The sequence below is a fragment of the Amblyraja radiata genome, chromosome 2, assembly GCF_010909765.2.
Source record: "Amblyraja radiata isolate CabotCenter1 chromosome 2, sAmbRad1.1.pri, whole genome shotgun sequence".
NCBI lineage: Eukaryota > Metazoa > Chordata > Chondrichthyes > Rajiformes > Rajidae > Amblyraja > Amblyraja radiata.
In genome coordinates this window covers 27,568,361-27,592,125 of record NC_045957.1, presented here as the reverse complement: position 1 = coordinate 27,592,125, position 23,765 = coordinate 27,568,361, and the positions used below count along the sequence as shown (strand labels likewise).

At 42.5% G+C, this 23,765-nt stretch overlaps 1 protein-coding gene across 18 annotated transcripts in view; it reads left to right on the top strand.

The window, feature by feature from the left end:
* kmt2c (lysine methyltransferase 2C) overlaps positions 1-23,765 on the top strand; it is a 394,622-nt gene that overhangs the window by 319,234 nt on the left and 51,623 nt on the right. For 11 of the 18 annotated variants that reach the window (XM_033044025.1, XM_033044050.1, XM_033044059.1 and 8 more), the window contains 5 exons: positions 6,967-7,040; positions 8,507-8,689; positions 11,168-13,645; positions 14,719-15,053; positions 17,134-18,947. In XM_033044025.1, the coding sequence (XP_032899916.1) occupies positions 6,967-7,040; positions 8,507-8,689; positions 11,168-13,645; positions 14,719-15,053; positions 17,134-18,947 (4,884 nt within the window). The remainder of the gene's footprint in view (positions 1-6,966; positions 7,041-8,506; positions 8,690-11,167; positions 13,646-14,718; positions 15,054-17,133; positions 18,948-23,765) is intronic. The other 7 variants (XM_033044007.1, XM_033044093.1, XM_033044111.1 and 4 more) reach the window with 2 other exon arrangements.

Sequence of the window (23,765 nt, the reverse complement as noted above, 5' to 3'; positions counted from 1 at the left end):
GGAAAAGTCCCTTATTAGGTTATTGCCGACTTGATTTTGAGGCTGAATATTTTTGGGCTGGAAGATATGTTTCAGGATTTGCATGATCCCTGTGGCAGCAATTATCCTTCCCAGCCCTGAGGGAAAAGTTGAGGTGATGATCTCACTACTGCGTCCATCCTGTAAAGCAGAGCTGCTTACCATTGATGGCTAGATTTCGACTGTTGGATTCTGAGGCCCACTTCCACTGGTCTTTTCACAGGACTTTAGAAATTTAATTGATAATGAGAGGTATTTAAACACACCTGTAATACATTTAAATTTTTTTTTTAAATGTTAATTATATTATATTAACTTTAAAAGTACATTTCCTACGATCAAAAGACATCAGAGCAGAATTAGGCCATTCTGCCCATTGAGACTGTTCTGCCATTCGATCATTGCTGATCGAATTCAGCCTCAACCCAATTCTCCCCATTCTCCTGCCTTCTCTCTATAACTTTTGGCGCCCTTACTAGATTAAAATATTTAACTAATAAAAAAAACAATGAGAACATTAATGTTAATTAAAGCAAAGAAAAAAGAAACAAGCCGCTTAACTTTTCCACCCAGGTCAGCAACTGGAATCCATTATTCACATGAGTCGAGCTAGATATGCCGGCCTTGTCTTATGTAAAATTGAGGGGCCAGCCACATTCAACCCTTTAGTTCTGCACAGCTGAGCTCAGCCCCTCGATTCAGTAGATAGAATCTTTTTCCTCTGAAAAAGGTATCAAAAACAAGAAGACATAGAATAAAGGCGAAAGGAAGGAAATTTAAGGGGATTTGAAGTGTTCGAAAACAGCATGTTGAAATGTTGAATTTGCTGTCAGACAAAGTGGTGGAATTAGTTAAAATTATGACAGTTAAGATACATTCGGACAGGCACTTGAATGTGCAAGACACTATAGAAGAATCTTGATCTAATAGAATCATAAAAACATAGAAAATAGGTGCAGGAGGAGGCCATTCGGCCCTTCGAGCCAGCACCGCCATTCATTGTGATCATGGCTGATCCCCTATCAATAACCCATGTCTGCTTTTTCCCCATACCCCTTGACTCCACTAGCCCCTAGAGCTCTATCTAACTCTCTTAAATCCTCCAGTGACTTGGCCTCCACTGCCCTCTGTGGCAGGGAATTCCATAAATTCACAACTCTCTGGGTGAAAAAGTTTTTTCTCACCACAGTCTTAAATGACCTCCCTTTATTCTAAGACTGTGGCCCCTGGTTCTGGACTTGCCCCACATTAGGAACATTTTCCCCTGCATGTCCAGTCCTTTTATAATGTTATATGTTTCTATAAGATCCCCCCTCATCATTCTAAACTCCAGTCAATAAAAGCCTAGTCTTTTCAATCTTTCCTCATATGACAGTCCCGCCATCCCAGGGATCAATCTCGTGAACCTACGCTGCACTGCCTCAATCACAAGGATGTCCTTCCTCAAATTAGGAGACCAAAACTGTACACAATACTCCAGATGTGCTCTCACCAGAGCCCTATACAACTGCAGAAGAACCTCTTTACACCTATACTGAAATCCTCTTGTTATGAAGGCCAACATTCCATTAGCTTTCTTCACTGCCTGCTGTATCTGTAAGCCAACTTTCAATGACCGGTGTACAAGGACACCCAGGTCTTGTTGCACCTCCCCCTTACCTAACCTGACCCCATTGAGATAATTATCTGCCACTTTGTTTTTGCCACCAAAGTGGATAACCTCACATTTATCTATATTATCTATATGTCCTGTCGTATAATGTGAGTGAAAGGGTTTAGTGTAGATGAGAAAAATGCTCGGCCAGGACATCGTTGACCTATGTGCCTGTTTCTCTGCTATATTACTTGATTTACGATCTATTTGCCCATCAACTCCCCCCCAATTTTCCTTCTTCCCTCCCTCCTATACTTGCAGCAATATGCATTGCCCAGTTAACCTACCAGCACATGTAAGGGATGTGGGAGGAAACCAGGCACCAGGGAGAAACCAATGAGGTAACAGGGAGAGCATTCAAGCTCCATTCAGTACCGAGGATCAGGATCGAGTCTAGGTGCTTTTTGGCAGCAACATTAACAGTTGTGTCTTGTTGAAGATTGATTATTGGCAGCCAATCTTATTTTAATCCCATAAATTTGGAAGGTTAGGCCACATCTGCAGACAGGGAAACAGAGTTAATGCTTCTAATTATTTATGCAATCGAATCACATTCATGACACTGATGAAGGACATTTGGCTCAAAGAGTCCATGCAGGGCAAAAAGGAACCCAAAAGCTTAATCCATTAGCTCCGTAGATCATAGCGCTTCAAATACGCATCCAAGTACATTTTAAAGGGTGTTGAGGGTTTCTGCCTCTAAAGCCCTTTCATTTGGGAACTTCCAAACCACATTACTCTCTGTGAAAAATATTATTTTTCATCCTCCCTTTGATCTTTGCAACAATCTACATCCCAGTCTTCTATTCCTTTTTAAAGAAAAACTGATTCATCCTATTTACGCTGTATTGACATCTCATCATTTTATGCACCTCAATTAAATCTTCTCTTAGCCTCCTTTACTCAAAGGAAAAGACTCTAGTGTAGCCATTCTTTTGGCTGCAGTTTTCCAGTCCCGGCAACATCTACACAAATGTCCTCTGAACACTTTTCTGTTCATCAGGACTTCAGAGTTCTGATAAAAGATCATTGACGTGAAGCATTAATGCTGCTTCTCTCTCCACAGGTGCTGTCGAACCTGCTGAATATTTCTAGTATTTTCTGTTTTTATTACAGATTACAGCTTCATACATTTGCATTTCATCCAAATTTATTGTGCTAGAGTGTAGGAATCTTGCTCTTATTGTTGCCTCTTACTTAGCCAGTTCTTGCAGCAATCTTCTCAGTTTTAGAGTTGCGCTCACTCGGCAGCAACCCTGACGTTATAATCAAACCCGCCGACAAGGGAGGTGCCGTGATAGTCTGGCGCGCTGACCTCAACCGGGCTGAGGCCAGGCGACAACTCTCAGACACCTGCTCCTACGTATCCTTGGACTATGATCCCACAGATGAGCACCAGGCCTTAATCTCAAACACCATTACTGATTTCATCGCTTCTGGCTGTCTGCCCTCCACAGCCTCCAACTTTATCGTTTCCCAGCCCCGCACACCCTGCTTTTACCTTCTCTCCAAAATCCACAAACACAACTGCTGTGGCAGACCCATTGTTTCTGCCTGCTCCTGTCCCACGGAAATGATTTCCACGACTCCATCCTACCCCCCCCCCCCCCCCCCCCCCCCCCCCCCCGGTCCAATCTCTCCTGACCTACAGTGCCCTCCATAATGTTTGGGACAAAGACCCATCATTTATTTATTTGCCTCTGCTCCACAATTTGAGATTTGTAATAGAAAAAAATCACATGTGGTTAAAGTGCACATTGTCAGATTTTATTAAAGGGTATTTTTATACATTTTGGTTTCACCATGTAGAAATTACAGCTGTGTTTATACATAGACCCTCCTATTTCATAGCAGCATAATGTTTGGGACACATGGCTTCACAGGTGTTTGTAATTGTGCCGGTGTGTTTAAATGGCTCCTTAATGCAGGTATAAAAGAGCTTGCAGCACATAGTCTTTCCTCCAGTCTTTTCATCACCTTTGGAAACTTTTATTGCTGTTTATCAACATGAGGACTAAAGTTGTGCCAATGAAAATCAAGTAAGCCATTATGAGTCTGAGAAACAAGAATAAAACTGTTAGAGACATCAGCCAAACCTTGGGCTTACCAAAACCAACTGTTTGGAACATCTTTAAGAAAAAAGAGAGCACTGGTGACCTTACTAATCGCAAAGGGACTGGCAGTCCAAGGAAGACCTCCACAGCTGATGACAGAAGAATTCTCTCTATAATAAAGAGAAATCCCCAAACACCTGTCCGACAGATCAGGAACACTCTTCAGATGTGGATTTGTCAATGTCCGCAGAAGACTTCTTGAACAGAAATACAGGGGCTACACTGCAAGGTGCAAACCACTGGTTAACCGCAAAAATAGGAATGCCAAGACGAACTTAAAAGAGCAACCACAGTTCTGGAAAAAGGTCTTGTGGACAGATGAGATGAAGATTAACATATCAGAGTGATGGCAAGAGCAAAGTTTGGAGGAGAGAGGGAACTGCCCAAGATACAAAGCATACTACCTCATCTGTGAAATACGGTGGTGGGTGTGTTATGGCCTGGGCATATATGGCTGCTGAAGGTACTGGCTCACTTATCTTCATTGATGATACAACTGCTGGTAGTAGCATAATGAATTCTGAAGTGTGTCGACACATCCTATCTGCTCAAGTTCAAACAAATGCATCAAAACTCATTGGTCGGAGGTTCATTCTACAGCAAGACAGTGATCCCAAACATACAGCTAAAGCAACAAAAGAGTTTTTCAAAGCTATAAAATGGTCAATTCTTGGGTGGCCAAGTCAATCACCCGATCTGAACCCAATTGAGTATGCCTTTTATATGTTGAAAAGAAAACTGAAGGGGACTAGCATAAGCTAAAGATGGCTGCAATACAGGCCTGGCATAGCATCACCAGAGAAGACATCCAGCAACTGGTGAAGTCCATGAATCGCAGAATTCAAGCAATCATTGCATGCAAAGGATATGCAACAAAATACTAAACATGACTACTTTCATTTACGTGACATTGCTGTGTCCCAAACAGCATGGTGCCCTGTAATGGGGGGACTATGTATAAACACTGTTGTAATTTCTACATGGTGAAACCAAAATGTATAAAAATGGTCTTTATTAATATCTGACAATCTGCACTTTAACCAGATGTGATTTTTTTTCTATTACAAATCTCAAATTGTGGAGTACAGAAGCAAATAAATAAATGATGGGACTTTGTCCCAAACATTATGGAGGGCAATGTATGTCCAAAATACCTCACATGCCCTTCGTCTCTTTAATGATTTCCGCTTTCCGAGCCCTCACCTCCTCATCTTTACTATGGACGTTCAGTCACTCCACACCTCCATCCCCAACCAGGAAGGCCTTGAAGCCCTCCGTTTCTTCCTCGACCGCAAAACCATCCAATTTCCCTCCACGAACACTCTACTCGGCCTTGAGGAGCTGGTCCTCACCCTCAACAGCTTCTCCTTTAACTTCTCCCACTTCCTCCATCTAAGGCGTAAGTATGGGCACCTGTATGGGCCCCAGCTACGCCTGCCTGTTTGTAGGGTACGTTGAACAATCCCTGTTCCAGGCGTGCACTGGCCCTATCCCCGAACTCTATCTCCATTACATTGATGACTGCATCGGTGCGACTTCCTGCACCCATGCAGAACTCATGGACTTCATCAACTTCACCACCAATTTCCCCCCCCCCCCCCCTTTCTTAATCTCACAGTCTCCAGCACAAAAAAAGACTATTGACTGACGTCTATTACAAACCTACTCTCCCACGACTATCTCGACTACACTTCATCCCACCCTACTTCCTGCAAAGACACTATCCCCTGCCCCCAATTCCTACGTCTACGCCGCATCTGCGCCCGAGATGAGGTGTTCCATACTAGAATATCCGAGATGTCCTCATTCTTTAGGGAACGGGGGTTCACCTCTCCCATCATAGATGAAACCCTCACTCGTGTCTCCTTGGTACCCCGCAGCTCCACCCTTGCTCCCCCTCCCCCTAGTCGCAACAGAGACAGAGTCCCCCTAGTCCTTACCTTCCACCCCATCAGCCGTCGCATACAACACATAATCCTCCGAAATTTCAGGCCACCTCCAACGGGATCCCACCACTAACCACATTTTCCCATCTCCACCCTTTTCTGCCTTCTGCAGAGAAAGTTCGCTCCGCAACTCCCTGGTTAACTCATCCCTTCCCACCCTCTCCCCAGGTACCTTCCCCTGCAACCGCAGAAGATGCAACACCTGTCACTATACCTCCTCCCTCGTCTCTGTCCAGGAACCCCGACAGTCCTTTCAGGTTAGGCAGAGGTTCATTTGCACCTCCTCCAACCTCATCTACAGTATTCGTTGTTCAAGATGTGGTCTCTGAGACATCGGCGAGACCAAACGCAGACTGGGCTTTTCGCAGAACACCCGCGTGAACCAACCAAATCTCCCAGTTGCTGGACACTTTACTTCTCCTTTCCATTCCGACACAGACCTTTCTGTCCTCAGTCTCCTCCATTGTCAGAGTGAGGCTAAACAAATTGGAGGAACAGCATCTCATATTTCGCTTGGGCAGATTACAGTCCATTGGTATGAATATTAATTTCTCTCACTTCAGGTAGCCTCGGCATTCCTTTTCTCTCGATCCCTCCCCCACCCAATTCGAACTAGCTTCTGATTTTTACCCTACAAACAGCTTACAGTCGCCTGTTTCCTTTATCATTGTTACTTTTTTTTGTATCTTTCATTCATTGTTCTTTATCTCTCCACATCATTGCCTATATCTCTCGTTTCCCTTATCCCTAACCAGTCTGAAGAAGGGTCTCAACCCGAAACATCACCCATTCCTTCTCTCCAGAGAAGCTGCCTGTCCCGCTGAGTTACTCCAGCTTTTTGTGCCTATTCTCAGTTTTATATTTCAGTTCCAAGTAAATTTATTTTTCAGTTTTATTAATACATGCTGGAAAATGAAGCAGATGATCTACAATGTTTGCAGAAAACCACCTCCAAAATCATTCTGATAAGCATCCTAATATACCAAATTAGATTGCAGAACTTAATTTATGCAGGTGATCCAAGGTGAGATTTGGCAGATGTTGAATTATCAATTGCGAATCTTAAGTGTGATTTAAATATCCCTGCATCCAGATTAAGTAATTGCAAGGTTCCATTATACTGGAACTCTTAGCTTTTTGTTGGTATGTACACTATGCCAATTATAATTCAGAAATCAACATTGCTTACCAAGTATTTGCAGACCCTAATCTGGACAACATCTGTTTTTTTCAGATTGGTCTACCAGAGTTAAACAAATCGCTAAACTGTGGAGGAAAGCAAGCTCCCAAGAGAGAGGACCTTATGTGGTAGGCATTATTTATTATACGCTTTACTGAATATTATGATTATGCGAGGAAGTAAACCTGCTGATTTGTTTGATTTACGAAAAGATATGATACAATACGATAGAACTTTATTCATCCCCGGAGGGAATTCACTATTTAATTGATGATACTAGTTTCTATCAGTGCATTATTGTTTGGGACTTAGACTTTTACATTTCCCAGATAATATCATGGTGTAAAGTTGAAAGAGGTTGAGTTGCTTTAATGTTTACTATATTATGCCAAAACCTTTAATTCCTTTATGTTTTTTAATTGTAAGCTCTTGCAGTGCAAGGCAGACAGATTTTGAGTATTTTACAGGTGAACATTATGAGAACAGGAGTTTTGAGAGAAAATTTGCGAGGAATGGGGTTTATAAGAGTTTTAAATATTGTGACCCTAGTTTGAACAAATTTATATTTTATTTTTCATGTAAAAGTAAAGCATTGAGAAGAGATTTACAGGTAAATTTCAATTATGGTCTCAATTTTAGGGCAAGTTATGGAAATTGAGAATGCTTTAATAAGTTGTTGGGCATGAGCCATTGTTTGCTGCATATCCCTCATTACATCCACAATATTAAAATGATCTTAAGCACTCAGGAAATAAAGTTACTTTAAAGAAGTGCAAAAAAACCTCACTTTCTCAGTAGCGTAAATTGGTATTCTTTGCCATGTGTTGTGAATAACTCTTTTCTAATTTTTCTCCTTTTCCCAAATGAATTATCAGAACGCTTCATAAAATTAGTTTTAATTTTCTTTGTTGTCTTCTGAAGATTATGTAAAAAATAGCCCGATGCCTGTCAGCTCCCATTTCTCTACTCTATGCAAAGTTATGTCATGCTTTGTGAGACCAAAACTAATTCTGTGTTCAACAAACGAAGCTCAAAATTCTTAGTGATCATTGTTCTCCGCAGCTTAAAGCTTCCATATTATCAGAGAGAGGCAATTGGATATTGAACTAAAAATGTGCTGGCTCTCAGTATTTCATTCCATTATACATATTTGAATTGGATAAATATTAATTAGTAACTGCTGGTCATTCATTAGAAATGAAAATAAGTTTATGATTATGCTCCTACCTGTTTTTTTTTTTAAAACAAAGCATTCCCAACCATCCACTATTTCGCAAAACATTTTTTTTGTTGCATAATTTGGAAATTTAGGTGGATCCTAGTCAGATTTTTAAAAATAATTGTGCTCACCCTTTAAATATGTTTTCTGTTCTCACCTTTGTTTCTGGTTAAAAAATAATCCAAGTCCTGATAACCCTCAACATACATATAAAAATAGATTTTCCAAATTATATGCTGGCTTGTGATTCTGGAAGTTTAAGGTTTTTAAACAAGAGTTCCATTTTGCAGCCCTAAAATTAACTACTTGTAATGGTAAATTGGGAAATTAATTTTCATTTGCAAATTGAAAAATAATTGTAATACATTTGTGCAGCAAAAAGCAAGAGACAATCGGGCAGCATTACGTATAAACAAGGTTCAAATGACGAGCGAATCTTTGAGAAGACAACAACAGGAATGCATTGACTCTGTATCTCACCCTGATGTTGACCTGCCGTTTAAGGATCAAATTAAGCAAAAGGAATCAGAGCATGAGCAAGAATGGAAATTTAGACAGGTAATCATATTCTTGTTAATTCACAATTATTATGTCAGACTCAATTTTGTTTTGTATCTTGTTAACAATCTATAAACTATGGCTAAATTATGCACAGAATTTCAATGCATATGGTGAACGTTTTCATTTTAAGACATTTATTAACCTAGTTTATGTGGGTCTGGGTTGGCAGTAATTAAATAAAAATTAAAGATGCAGATTCTTGAGTTTGTTCCCATATCAAGTTTCATCCAGCCATTGAGATGAACCACAAAATGTTATGGGAGTATGTTAGGGGATGTTGACCAAGATAGTTTATATCTTGTGGTCAGCCATGAAATGTTGTTGAGAACACCCAGAGAATTCCATGGCATGATGTCAACTAACATTGTTTATTTCTAATTTATTGTAAAAAACGATCTATAAACATGTTCGTTTATATTGGAAAGAATACTTTTTCTTCCCTGATCATGTTAGGCGATTCACCTGACTCTAAATAAAGAAAAAGGCATATATCCAATGTTAGTGCAGGAGAAATATATTATTCAGGAAGGATTTATTTAAGAAAGAACTGCAGATGCTGGAAAAATCAAAGGTAGACAAAAATGCTGGAGAAACTCAGCGGGTGAGGCAGCATCTATGGAGAAGGGTCTCGACCCGAAACGTCGCCTATTCCTTTGCTCCATAGATGCCTCCTCACCCGCTGAGTTTCTCCAGCATTTTTGTCTACCTTCTTAGTCAGGAAGGAGGTATCCTGTCTCCAAAAACCTGAAATGCTATGTTTGACAATTATGTTCCTTCGATTAGGGGAGAATTTCATTAAGATTTTCTTAGAATGAGTATGTAGTCTGTTACATTTCTCAACAGATTTCAGGTCATTTTTCTGTTTAATATGCTCTCTTGAATTCCATGTAGTTATCTTTGCAATTTAAAGCTGTAGTTTGTGCATGTGCGTGTATGCATGTGGGTGATATTATGCTAAAATTGATATACATTTAAACCAGTATTTCCATTTCCTCATACATAAATCCTTATTTTAGGCCTATGAACTTTATTGACAACTAGTTTATTATGTAGGTCATCAACTTAAATCTTTCACTCTTTCCATATTTACTGCAGACCTGCTGAGTGTTTTGAATATTTCCTGCATAATTTCATATACCCAATTACTCTAGAAAACCTCCTTGAATTAAATCGGATCCTGTTACTTTCTTTCTTGATGTTATGATGGAGTTGAGACATTTAGAAATTCATCTTCATTTAGTACAAGCATTACTTTTTCTTATCCACTCTTGCTAACTCTCAGCTCTGGAGACCCGGCTTTGGTCTCAAGCTTAAGCTTATCCTTGCTGCTCTCTGTGTTGAGCTAACAATTTCTCCCTGTGGGTTTGTGCAAGCTTTGTGGGTTTCCTCCAGATGCTCCAGTTTCTCCTCTCATACCTTGGCTGATGTTTGATGGGTTAATTGTCCTGATGGAGGAAAATGGGGTACGAGCTGGTTTTACTTTTTTTAGCTTTCCCTTTCATCCCCAACAACTCTGTTACGGATGAAAGGGGAAGTTTGGGGGATAAAACTATAGGGTTAGCGTAGATGGGCACCTGATGGTTGATGTGGACCAAGGGGCCTATTTCCATGCTGCATGGCTCCATATGTTGACTCGTACTAATGTTTGAGTAGAAACCTCTGCTAGATAGCATTCCTTTGTACAGCTATATTTATCGTATTTTTCAAACTTTAAAAATAGTGTAAGTTGCACACTTCCAGGTGGTTAATGGACCATTATTTCATTTATTTTCTTTGCTGCTAGCAAAATATTGGTGTAAAAGGTCAAAGGAAATGTTATAATAAAACATGAAAGGGTGTGAAGTTATCAAAAGTTGAATAGCAAATTGCACATCAGTCGGATTTCCAGCCTTTAGCTTTCAACACTTGCATCTTTCCCAAATATTCTAATGTTCTTCTGTCATACAGCAGATAAATAGGCTCTTAGATCCATGTCCATATAGACAGTTTTGCCCATCTACACTAATCCTATTTGCATTGTATGTGTTCTACAATAGCTTGCCTATTTAAGTGCCTATCTAAATTCTTCCTGTATGTGATGATTTTATCTCACTCCACCACCTCAGGCAGTGTTCCAGATATCAACCACACTGTAAAAAAAAACTTTCCTCTCGGATCCCCTTCACAACTCCTTCTTCTTAAATCTATATTGTCATGTTTTTGATATTCCTACCATTGCAAAAAAGATTCTATCTATCTTATCTATTCCTCTCATAATTTTATATATCTGTATCAGGTCACCCCTAAACCACTTTCGTTCCCAGCCTATTCAATATTCCTTATAACTAAAGTTCTCCAAACCAGACAACATCCTGGTGAATCTTCTTTACATCCTCATAAACACAAACTCATTCTTAAGTGTTAATGAAATTGCTTTTTATGCAAATCTGGTTCTATTTCAATTCCCCTTTAGTCATACATCATTCAATTTATCAGTTTGTATTTCATGTTGTACCAAAACAGCAAATGCGGCAAAAGAGTAAGCAACAAGCCAAGATTGAAGCTACACAGAAACTGGAACAAGTGAAACATGAGCAACAACAGCAGCAACAGTTTGGTTCGCAGCAATCAACAGGCGAGGATGATTCCAACAGTCCTACCGTAGATGAACAGGACAATGAGGAACTGTCTCCTCTACAACAGTTGCCCAAAGAAGAGTTTACAGAACCTGAGATTCCTGGCACTCTTGCATCAATGTCATCAGACGATGTCTTTTTAAGACCACAAGCTCCTCCTCCAACCCCAAACAGGACCCCTTTGCAGGATCCATTTGCACAACCTCAGACTTCACAGCCTCAGTCAACGCAAATGTTTTCTTCAGCTGCAAATGGATCCAGGCCGTCATCTCCTTGGGATCCATATGCAAAAATGGTTGGAACACCAAGACCACCACCAGTTGCTCGGAGAAATTCAGTGCCCTCTCTCGATTCCTGTGCTGTTCCACAAGGTGTTTCCAGGACATCCCCAGCTGCTGAACAGATTGAGAAAAGTAGACCTTCCTTAGCCAATGAGTCCTTTGGCTCACCAGCACCGCCAGCCAGCATTGATCCTTGCGCAAAAGCACCAGATACTCCTCGACCAGCTATGACCATGTCAACAGATCACTTTTCAAAGCCATTCGGATTGCCAAGACCAACAGTAAATCCTAATTCAATTGCTACCGATCCTTTTGCTAAACCTGCACTCAGGCCTGATATGTTTCCTAGAAGTCAGCTGCCACATAACAGAATGACAACTCATGATTTTTATTTGCGATCTCAACTGGCATCAGGTCTAGCAGGTAAAGAAGGTGGCGGTGGACACTTGTTTAAGACACCGATGTTACCACATCAGTCACCTCAAGACGTTTATGCATCAGTGCCTCTAACTCCAAGACGTATTCCTGTTGATCCGTTTGAAAAAACTGCATTGACCCCTAGACTTATGGATGACTTTCAGCAGAACCCACTGCAGCCTCAATCTCAGGCAGTGGATCCATACGCACAGCAACCACATACACCTCGTCCTGAGCTGTATCCACAAAGTCAGAGAATTTCCCGGCTGATCCAAGGCGATATGTTTATTCAGCCAGGATCGAGGTCGAGATGTTCTCCTCAGGATCCTTACGCGCAGCCTCCTGGAACACCTCGCCCAGCAACTGATCCTTACGCACAGTCCCCTGGAACACCTCGCCCAGCATCTGATCCTTACACACAGCCCCCTGGAACACCTCGCCCAGCAACTGATCCTTACGCACAGCCCCCTGGAACACCTCGTCCCACAACTGATCCTTACGCACAGCCACCCGGAACACCTCGCCCAGCAACTGATCCTCACGCACAGCCCCCTGGAACACCTCGCCCAGCATCTGATCCTTACGCACAGCCCCCTGGAACACCTCGCCCAGCAACTGATCCTTACGCACAACCCCCTGGAACACCTCGCCCAGCAACTGATCCTTACGCACAGCCCCCTGGAACACCTCGTCCCACAACTGATCCTTACGCACAGCCTCCTGGAACACCTCGTCCCACAACTGATCCTTACGCACAACCCCCTGGAACACCTCGCCCAGCAATCGATCCTTACGCACAACCTCCTGGAACACCTCATCCCACAACTGATCCTTACGCACAGCCCCCTGGAACACCTCACCCTACAATTGATCCTTACGCACAGCCACCTTTAACTCCAAGGCCAGCTCCCATTGATCCATATGCACAGCAACCGCATACACCAAGACCTCCACACCAAACAGATCTATATTCCCAGCCACCTGGAACTCCAAGGCCTGGACCTGGAGATTGTTTTGTGCAATCACCAATCAGTAAACGATATTCTGATCCATATGCACAAGCCCCTGCAACCCCAAGAGCCATTGTTACTGATGCCTTTTCACAACCTCCACAGTCTCCAAGACTCACTACAACGGAGTCATTCGACCGGCAAGTTTTGATAAGACCAGGTTTGTTGGCAAATCAGGATCTATTCTTGCAACTGCAGATCAACAGAGCCTCGAATATCCAAGATACATTTGTGCGGCCTGCTGATCCACGTGGTCGAACTCCTCAGAATCCCAGGCAAGCTGGAATGTCTGATGACCCCTTTTCACCCCATGCTCCATCACTGAGGCCAACCGGTGATGCATTTGGACATATGGTACATGACCCATATGATCAACAACCGAGGACTCCAAGACCTCAGACCAATGACATGTATGTCCAGGGGAGGCTTAATCACGATGTTAGCGACCAGCAAGGAACTCCATCGGATACCCTGAATTTCAGCAGTTCCACGGAGTCACCCATAAATTCACAAGTGCAGCAGTTTCATAATGTGCCTTCAACACAAGATCAAGTCCAATCAACATTGGCGTCAGAAACTCAAAATAACACAAGCACGGGTCATATGGGCAATGAAGAGAAGCAAAGACAGGTAAAAAGGCTTCCTTATTTTGACATTGTTCCAAAGTTAGTGATTAATTGCTTAGAGGTGACGCATTAATAAAATGCAGTTACAAACACCTACCTCAATTTGTGTAGAGAATGCAGGTAAAATGCAAGAAAACCAAAATATATTTGTTTTCCATTTGTGATGATTTCTCAATTTATTAGCTGGTCTTAATCTTTGAAGCCTATTAGATTACCATATGACATCAAATTATGTTGGAACAGGAAATATCCTGATTTGGCAATATCCTACAAGAAAATTTTAAAAACCAAACACAGCCAGGAAAATATGTCATTAAAAACATGAGAATAATTGGTTGAACTGGTTATGCTAGAACCAGACAAAATGATTGTGAATTTACATAGTTTGGATACAATTCCAAATTTTACAAATGTAGTTAGACCAGAAGACAGACCAATGCCTTTGTGCATGTGGAAATGTGATTGGCTTTCTAAAAGAATCTCTCACTTCCATGTTTCACAGTGACAGTGCAGTTGTTACAGCTGTGTTTAGCAATCTTTATGAACCTAAAAAGGCCAAAATATTACTGTTTGTGAAGTGGAGATAAACAATTTTTCTCTATGCAGAATTTTTATGTGGGCGGTGATATATATGGAATCCCATACATTGTAGCAAGAAAGTCAAATTTGATAGTGAACGCAGCACTTGGTGAAAAAAGTACTTAAAACATGTGTCATGAAACGGGAATTTCTTATGTTGCAATATTCCAATACGGTACCCATTATATTTTTGGTACTTGTAGAAACCACCCAGATCATTTTGCTTTGGTAAATCTCATGGGATTTATTTCCCTTGGTCTGATGGTTATATTTTGAAAACCTCTATAAAAATAGATTTAATGCTAATTTGATATTTAGAGCATCTAGTCCATGTGCATGTGTGAATTGATTCATTGCATAGCCTCCCATGAACCATTCAATTGATTTATAAGAACTTTGAGGACTCTGTCCACAATTATATATTTTTGTTTTCGATTAAGGAAGAATTAAAACATTATCTCAGTGATTGTGAGTAAGGACCATTTTAATTTGTTACAGAGACTGAGATTACGGGAACTGATTCTCCGCCAGCAACAGCAGAAAAATGCTGTCCGACAGGAAAAGAACATGCAAGAACAAGCAATGACATCTGCTGCAACACCACTGAGGCACTGGCCACAGGAGGATCTAAAAAGTCACAATGAATTATTTGGAAGGCCACCTCCACCGTATCCTGGCATTGTGCGAATTCCACTTGCATCTCAAGCTGGCCAAAGATTTTCGGACCCATTTACAAATGAACCAAGGCGACGTTTTTTAACCGATGATCAATTTAACAGACCTCAATTCTCTGGAGATGCTGCAAGAATGGTTATGAGACCCCAAGGTCCAAGGTATTACCTCCCTTCCCCCCCCTCCCACCAACATCTTCCTTTTCAAGACTGAGATGCATTTTTCTTTAATTAAGGAAGTTAAATAAATCTAAATTTATTTTGCTACATACAGGTGCACAACCTTTTATCCGAAAGCCTTGGGACCAGACACTTTTCGTAATTCAGAATTTGTCGGTCTTCGGAATGGAAATTTTTTAGCGTAGATTTTAATGGCTGGCTCAGTGGTAGAGTGCTCGGCTCATATCCGCAAGGTCGCGAGTTTGCGCCTTGATCCTGGCAGTTACTCGATCGCGAGTTTGAGTCTTCAATGTCGTTTTTTCTTGCAGAATAAATGTTTGTATGAAATACAGTGTAGGAGAAGTGTACTGACTGTGTGGGCAGAACTTTGGAAGTGATTGCCCACCAGTCTAAAAAGCCGCTGTGTCTCCCTGTCCCTGGGATAGCAGGGGGCGATCAAACAGCATAATACCCCCCTCCCCCTCCAACTCCAGAGGAATCCGCTCCCCAATGGGCCGCTACCAAAGATCATAGAGGAGCTCCTCTATGATCTTTGGCCGCTACAGCGACAAGTGGCAGTTCGCCCACAGCCCGAGCTGCGCCCCCTCATCCGCCACCCCAAGAACAAGACGTACCTTGCACACCATCAGCTTCTGCCCCTACGTGTTCCTCTGGAGTTGGAGCGGGGCTGGGCTGGAGTTGCTGCTGGCTGTGGGTCCCTGGGATCTCCGTGCTTGCAGTGGGCCTGGGGGTCGGTGGGCGGCGGTGGGAGCTGTGGACCTACGGACCTACCTCCGTGGAGCTAGCTAGCTTCGGAGCGTGGAGAGCTGCGGGTGCGAGCTGCTGCGACCCGACTCCGGTGGATGGTGACACGGGGAGCTCGCGGGTCTCCGGTGGGAGACTGCTTTGCGGGGCACCGGCAGCGGCGACTTCTCCCGCCCGAATTACGGGGTTGAGAGCAAACATCATAGAGGTTGAGAGTGACCTGGAGGGGGGCCTTACAACGCCCGGCGCGGCTGTAAATTGCCGCGGACTTGCTAGCGCCCGCCGGGGGCTCCAACATCAAGACCGGGGCAGGGTGCTACATCTCCCGGCGTGGCTTTGAGTGGCCGCTCCCCGATGGGCCCCTACGACGCCCCGAGCTGCGCCCCGTCATCCGCAACCCAGGTTCCTCTGTAGTTGGAGTGGGGCTGGGCTGGGCTGCTGTTGGCTGTGGGTCTCTGGGATCTCCATGCTTGCGGTGGGCCTGGTGGTCGGTGTCCAATTGGTCCTGACACGGTCCTGCGAAATCGCCGACGTGAAGACAGTGCAAAGCCCCCGCGCCGGTGCAATGGGCGGGGAGCTGGAGAGGGGAGGGAAGGGGTCACACACATGGCCGGGAAGCAGAGGGGTGTAGGTGGGGTGATACTGAAGCGAGCGACAATCTGCTGCTGCCTGCCCCGCTGAGTTAAAAAGTTCCCACGCAAGACTCACGAAACACTGTATATCGTGAGTCTACCGTGGGAACTTTTTAATTCAGCGGGCAGGCAGCAGCATATTGTCAATTATTAACCCTCCCGCGCAATATACCCTCATCTTCTCTTTTATGAATGGGGATTTAGTTCCCCTTTCTTCGAGGACCGACCGGAGGTTCCGCTGTCACCTCTGCGGGCCGCCCTCGGTGAACGTTTTCAAGGACCTTTCTTCAAGGACCGAAAAAATGGCCGCTATTCGGAGGTTTTCGTTATTTGGATCTTCGGATAAAAGGTTGTGCACCTGTATCACTTATTTCCAATAAAATAGCTATTTTGCATTAATGGTAATTTTGAAAATGTTAATTGCAGAAATTAGTCATGACTATTGAAATATTAGTTCCTTTCATAACATTCGATGATCTAAAGCTTATTACTGTTGGAATAGTTTAATTACATATGGTTGCAGCTATGTGCTGTACCATAGGGATAACGCTAAGTGCCTTATCCATATAATATTAGATGTTATTTGTCTCCAGTGAATGCAGAGATATAAACTGTAATGCACTGTGCTATTTTAAGGTATACTGATCGAGGTTGTGTTTTACATTGTGTATCTCCATTTTTCCTAGGTATTCTTTTGCAGGAAATGGACAGAGACCATTTGCAAGTCAGGAACACTTTCTTGCACAGCAGCAGATGCACATGCATGGTCCAGGTCTTCGACAGCAACTAAGGAGATCATTGTCTGTAGACTTTACCAGGTCTTTAAACAATCCACAGGTGAACAATGGAATGATTATTCCTCAGCATTTTCCTCCTCAGGGTATGCAAATGCAGCAGCACAATATTTTGGGTCAACCATTCATTGAACTTCGGCACAGAATGTCAGAAAGTGGGCCACGGCTTCCATTTCCATTAGCCAGTGGTTTAAATCCAGCCAGCCAGCAGCAAAGACCTGGTGAGGTAATGCCAGGACAGGGTGCCTTCTCTTCAAGTCAAGGACCAAAGTCATTGGACTCGGTGTCAAACCAACACTATATACGTAGTCAAGTGGAAAATTGCAGCAATATGGATCAGCTTAATCAGCACCAACAGCAGCAGATGCATTTACACCATCCAACTGTGCCCCTCTCTCGTTCGTTAAGTAACCCTCCAGCTAGTCATGCTTTTTCATCAGCAGTCTCCTTATCAGCCAGGTCATCTACACAAGGAGAAGGTATGGTCGAGAAACTTGATCCTGATGACACTTCAGTGAAAGATCTTGATGTGAAGGACCTTGATGGAGTAAGAGATCTAGAAGTTAAAGACTTGGATGATGAAGATTTGGAAAATTTAAATTTGGATCCAGTGGATGGAAAAGGTGATCCTGATTTGGATAATTTAGATAACATAGAAACAAATGACCCACATTTGGATGACCTGTTAAAATCAGGGGAGTTTGACCTTATTGCTTATACAGACCCTGAGCTGGATCTGGGTGATAAAAAGGATATGTTTAATGAAGAATTGGAGCTCAATGATCCAATAGATGTTAAAGTGGATGAGCATAAGACTGAAGAAGAAAATAAAGCTAACCAGGAAGCCAAAGCAGGAGAACAACCTGGCAGTTTCACTGAAAAAGAAGCGGCTGCTTTGCCCTGCGATGGATCAGCTGATAGTAGTCCGATTAAATCAGAAACTTTTACTGGTGATGGTAATCATGATACTCCATATGGTGCGAGTACAACTGATTCTGAGGCAATACATACAATGACGGATGGTACTTCCACTTCTGACTCTTGTATTGGTAGAGAACTGGAAATCACAAAGGAAGAAGAAAGAGTGGATGGTAACCAAGAATTAATGGGGGCAAGCCCATGTTTCAGTGACTCGCAGTCTTCTACCCAAACATCTATGTCCTTTGGAAGTTCGTGCAATCTGACTGGTTCTACTCCAGTCCTTTCAAATTTGCTAACTGAGACGGCAGCTAATTCTGGAGTTGCATCATTGAGTTCACCTTCCAAAGTTGTGCCATCACCCCAGCCACATCCAGAAACAGGTATACCACAGTCTCCCAAAATGGCAGGTTCCCCAGGACAAATGACTGAGAACCCAATAAATCCAAACTTGCAAAGGTTAAAACGTAGCTTTTCGCAAGGTCCTTCAGGAAATCAGACCTTTTTTCAAGTCCATCCACCCAGCCAGAATTATGCACCAGGGCAAACTCCGAGTCAAAATCTGACTCTAGCCAGTCAGCCAGGACTTAGTAATCAGTCCAACACACAAATCATGCTTTCTCAGTCAATGGGTTCCCAGGGGCAACGTGGGAGGCCCCTCCTTTTGGAAGAGCAACCCCTCCTTCTGCAGGACCTTTTGGAGCAAGAAAGGCAGGAGCAGCAACAGCACCGACAAATGCAGGCAATGATACGTCACCGATCTGCCGATTCCTTCTTTCCTAACATTGGTGAGTTCAGGTATAAATTGTTTTAACTTTTTTTCGGAATCCAAACTGGAAAGTAATGAATTAGTAGGTTTAGTGATTCGGAATATATATTTTTACTGCAGGAAGGAGTTAAAAACAAAGTCAAGAGATATATCATAAATGTTTTGTGTGCGAAAGGCAGTGAAACAATAAATTAGCCGAGGAAATCTAAGAGAGATGACCAAGTCAATCTTTTTTGGAAACGGTAAACACTTGAGGCAAATCCTAGGGCCTGGAAATGTTGGAGTAGATCATACTCTGGACAAGAACTTTGATTTGTATACTAGTAAGAGAGTCAGTGTCTTGAATGAAGAGGGTTAACTCCACCCTCCACTGTTATGGGCCTTTATATTCTGTTTCTCCATTTACCTGTCCTGTTTTGTTTGCCGTTTGTTCATTTTCACTCTGGTGCTTCCTTTGACCTTGAAGCAATGTGCTGTAAAATGTGAGAAACTTTTTATTAGAAATATTAGAATGAAGGGAATAAAAACAAACCAAAAGCTGGAAGCATTCAGCAGGCCGGGCAGCATCTGTGGAAGGAATAACTGAGTTAACCTTTCAATGTTATGCAAAAGTATTCAGCCCCCCTTCAGTCAATACTTTGTAGAACCACCTTTCGCTGCAATTACAGCTGCAAGTCTTTTGGGGGTATGTCTCTACCAGCTTTGCACATCTAGAGACTGAAATTTTTGCCCATTCTTCTTTGCAAAATAGCTCAAGCTCAGTCAGATTGGATGGAGAGCGTCTGTGAACAGCAATTTTCATGTCTTGCCAGAGATTCTCAATTGGATTTAGGTCTGGACTTTGACTGGGCCATTCTAACACATGAATATGCTTTGATCTAAACCATTCCATTGTAGCTCTGGCTATATGTTTAGGGTCGTTGTCCTGCTGGAAGGTGAACCTCCGCCCCAGTCTCAAGTATTTTGCAGACTCTAACAGGTTTTCTTCCAAGATTGCCCTGTATTTGGCTCCATCCATCTTCCCATCAACTCTGACCAGCTTCCCTGTCCCTGCTGAAGAAAAGCATCCCCACAGCATGATGCTGCCACCACCATGTTTCACAGTGGGGATGGTGTGTTCAGGGTGATGTGCAGTGTTAGTTTTCCGCCACACATAGCGTTTTGCATTTAGGCCAAAAACTTCAATTTTGGTCTCATCTGACCAGAGCACCTTCCTCCACATGTTTGCTGTGTCCCCCACATGGCTTGTGGCAAACTGCAAACGGGACTTCTTATGGCTTTTTTTCAACAATGGCTTTCTTCTTGCCACTCTTCCATAAAGGCCCGATTTGTGGAGTGCACGACTAATAGTTGTCCTGTGGACAGATTCTCCCACCAGCTGTAGATCTCTGCAGCTCCTCCAGAGTTACCATGGGCCTCTTGGCTGCTTCTCTGATCAATGCTCTCCTTGCCCGGCCTGTCAGTTTAGGTGGACGGCCATGTCTTGGTAGGTTTGCAGTTGTGCCATACTCTTTCCATTTTCGGATGATGGATTGAACAGTGCTCCGTGAGATGTTCAAAGCTTGGGATATTTTTTTATAACCTAACCCTGCTTTAAACTTCTCCACAACTTTATCCCTGACCTGTCTGGTGTGTTCCTTGGGCTTCATGATGCTGTTTGTTCACTAATGTTCTCTAACAAACCTCTGAGGCCTTCACAGAACAGCTGTATTTATACTGAGATTAGATTACACACAAATTGGACTCTATTTACTAATTAGGTGACTTCTGAAGGCAATTGGTTGCACTGGATTTTATTTAGGGGTATCAGAGTAAATGGGGCTGAATACTTTTGCATGCCACACTTTTCAGTTTTTTATTTGTAAAAAAATTTGAAAACCATGTATCATTTTCCTTCCACTTCACAATTATGCACCACTTTGTGTTGGTCTATCACATAAAATCCCAATAAAATACATTTATGTTTGTGGTTGTAACGTGACAAAATGTGGAAAAGTTCAAGGGGTATGAATACTTTTGCAAGACACTGTAATTCTGTTGCAAAGAACAAACTGCTGGAGGAATTCATTAGGTCAGGTAGCATCTGTAGAGGGAAACAGATTGACAGACAAAGTTTCTATTTTTCTCTTTCTAAAGATCCTGTCTGACCTGAATGTTCCCAGAGTTTATGTAGCATGCTGCGATATAACAAAATTGTATAAAGAAAATATCTCAGTAGTTAGACACAAAGTATTGGAGTAACTCAACGGGTCAGGCAGCATCTCTGGAGAAAACGAATGGGTGACGTTAAGGGTTCTTACCCAATATATCACCTATTCTTTTTCTCCAGATGTGCTGCCGGACCCGCTCAGTTACTCCAGCACTTGTGTATATCTTTGGTATAAACCAGCATCTGCAGTTTCTTTCTCCAACGGTCTCCAGGGCTTGCAGCAAATAATTCCAAACTCTTCAAAAGTAGCATTGAATGTCTTTGCTTCGGTGAAATGAAGAGTACTTAGAAATGAGGTTTGCAATTCCTCCCCAGAATAAAGGAAAGTGAAATATTTACACTAGTTTAAGATTATTAACAGTGCCAAGTTGTTTCTGCATTCCACCAGCAATAAACATACGATCCCGATGTTAAGACCCAAGGTGATTGATAATCTGTCTGTTTACACCACGGCCATGACACAACACAGCTGTAGCATTACTGGACTCTTAATGTCAGAAACACTCAATGTCACTAGTTCCAGGTTTGTTGACTGAGAGGTGATTTTTTTAAACTTCGCAGCTTTATTGAATGGATAACCCACACCCTAATTCTAAGCGATCTGGCCTTGGAAAACAAATAAATCCAATATTTTGTTCTCCAAGATTCCAGATTTAGATTTGGAGACAATCAAATAGCAATTAGGACTGAGGTGTCTTCTTTGTCTCCATTATTTCCCTTTCTCTGGTCTCTCTAAGTCTACCATTGGTTATATTTAAGAGGGAGTTAGATGTGGCCGTTGTGGCTAAAGGGATCAGGGGGTATGGAGAGAAGGCAGGTACGGGATACTGAATTGGATGATCAGCCATGATCATATTGAATGGCGGTGCAGACTCGAAGGGCCGAATGGCCTACTCCTGCACCTATTTTCTATGTTTCTATGCTGAATTAGTATACGCCTACCCTCGCTAACAATGGGCCCACCAGGACACCACCCTGACAGAGGTCATTTGTTGCCAGCCCTGATTGATCCTGGTCTTTTCTCGCCTCCAGCTCTTCACCCCCATCCCCTACTTTCAGTCTGAAGAAGGGTCCCGACCCAAAACGTCATCCAACCTTTCTCTCCTGAGATGCTGCCTGACCCACTGAGCTAGTCCAGCACTATCTTAAGTATTTCAGCCAGCCTAGTTTGCTTTTGGATGTGGTAGCACATTAATGTAAATTTAAATTGCTCAATTTTATTGACCACGGAATGTGATGAACATTTGTATAGATGGTTCTGTCACAGTGGTGTTCGGTGAGGAATTCCACAATTGTACACTAGTGATTTATACATCCTAATCATGACATGCTAGGAAATATTGCAGGGATGGTGTTTGCATGCCATTGCTGCATCAATCCCTCCTGCAGTCCAACCCAGCTGATATGATTTTTTTTCAGATTCAAAGAGAGCAGATGCCAATTCACTAGGAATCCTTTATTTTTAATCAGTTTGGAAGCAATTGGAGGGGAGTTCCAAAATCACCGACCAGTACTAAATGTGATTTGTTTCAGTGTCACACTGCACCAATGCCAGATCCTATTCCATTGGCCGTTTGTGTTTCTTTCACACCAGAATCTGAAACATACTGGTTTAGAATCAGTTAAAACAAATTATAAATACAAGGATATAAGAAGTAATGAACGATAATAATGTTGGTTTCTTTATGATTACACGCAGATCAAGGTAATTTACATCCTTTTAGAAGAGACAAAGTGCTGAAGTAACTCAGCGGGTCCGGCAGCATCTCTGGAGAACATGGATAGGAGACGTTTCGAGTCGGGACCCTCTAGTCTGAAGAAGAGTCCTGACCCGAAAGGTCATCTATCCATGTTCTCCAGAGGCTGCCTGACCTGCTGAGTTACTCCAGCACTTTGTTAACCATCTGTCTTGTGTCTACATCTTTTTTTTTTTTAATCAGGGATAGAAACATTTTTATGACATTCTTATTGTATGCAATCGGTGCATCTATTTTATGAATGCAGCCACTGTCTATTGTATCAAAATTCAGATATTCCTTAAGCATGGTATTTAAATACAGGATGTGATAAATAACTATGCAGATGTGGGCTATGTAGTGTTGATTACAAAACATTTGTTGAAAAGTTTCTGACCCCAATACAAAATATGACACATTATACATTTTAATCTGCATTTCTTACTATGTAAGTTACTTTCTTTCTTTTTGTCACATTGATTGTATGAGTTATAACACAGTTACATAGAAACATAGAAATTAGGTGCAGGAGTAGGCCATTCGGCCCTTCGAGCCTGCACCGCCATTCAATATGATCATGGCTGATCATCCAACTCAGTATCCCGTACCTGCCTTCTCTCCATACCCTCTGATCCCCTTAGCCACAAGGGCCACATCTAACTCCCTCTTAAATATAGCCAATGAACTGGCCTTGACTACCCTCTGTGGCAGAGAGTTCCAGAGATTCACCACTCTCTGTGTGAAAAAAGTTCTTCTCATCTCGGTTTTAAAGGATTTCCCCCTTATCCTTAAGCTGTGACCCCTTGTCCTGGACTTCCCCAACATCGGGAGCAATCTTCCTGCATCTAGCCTGTCCAACCCCTTAAGAATTCTATAAGTTTCTATAAGATCC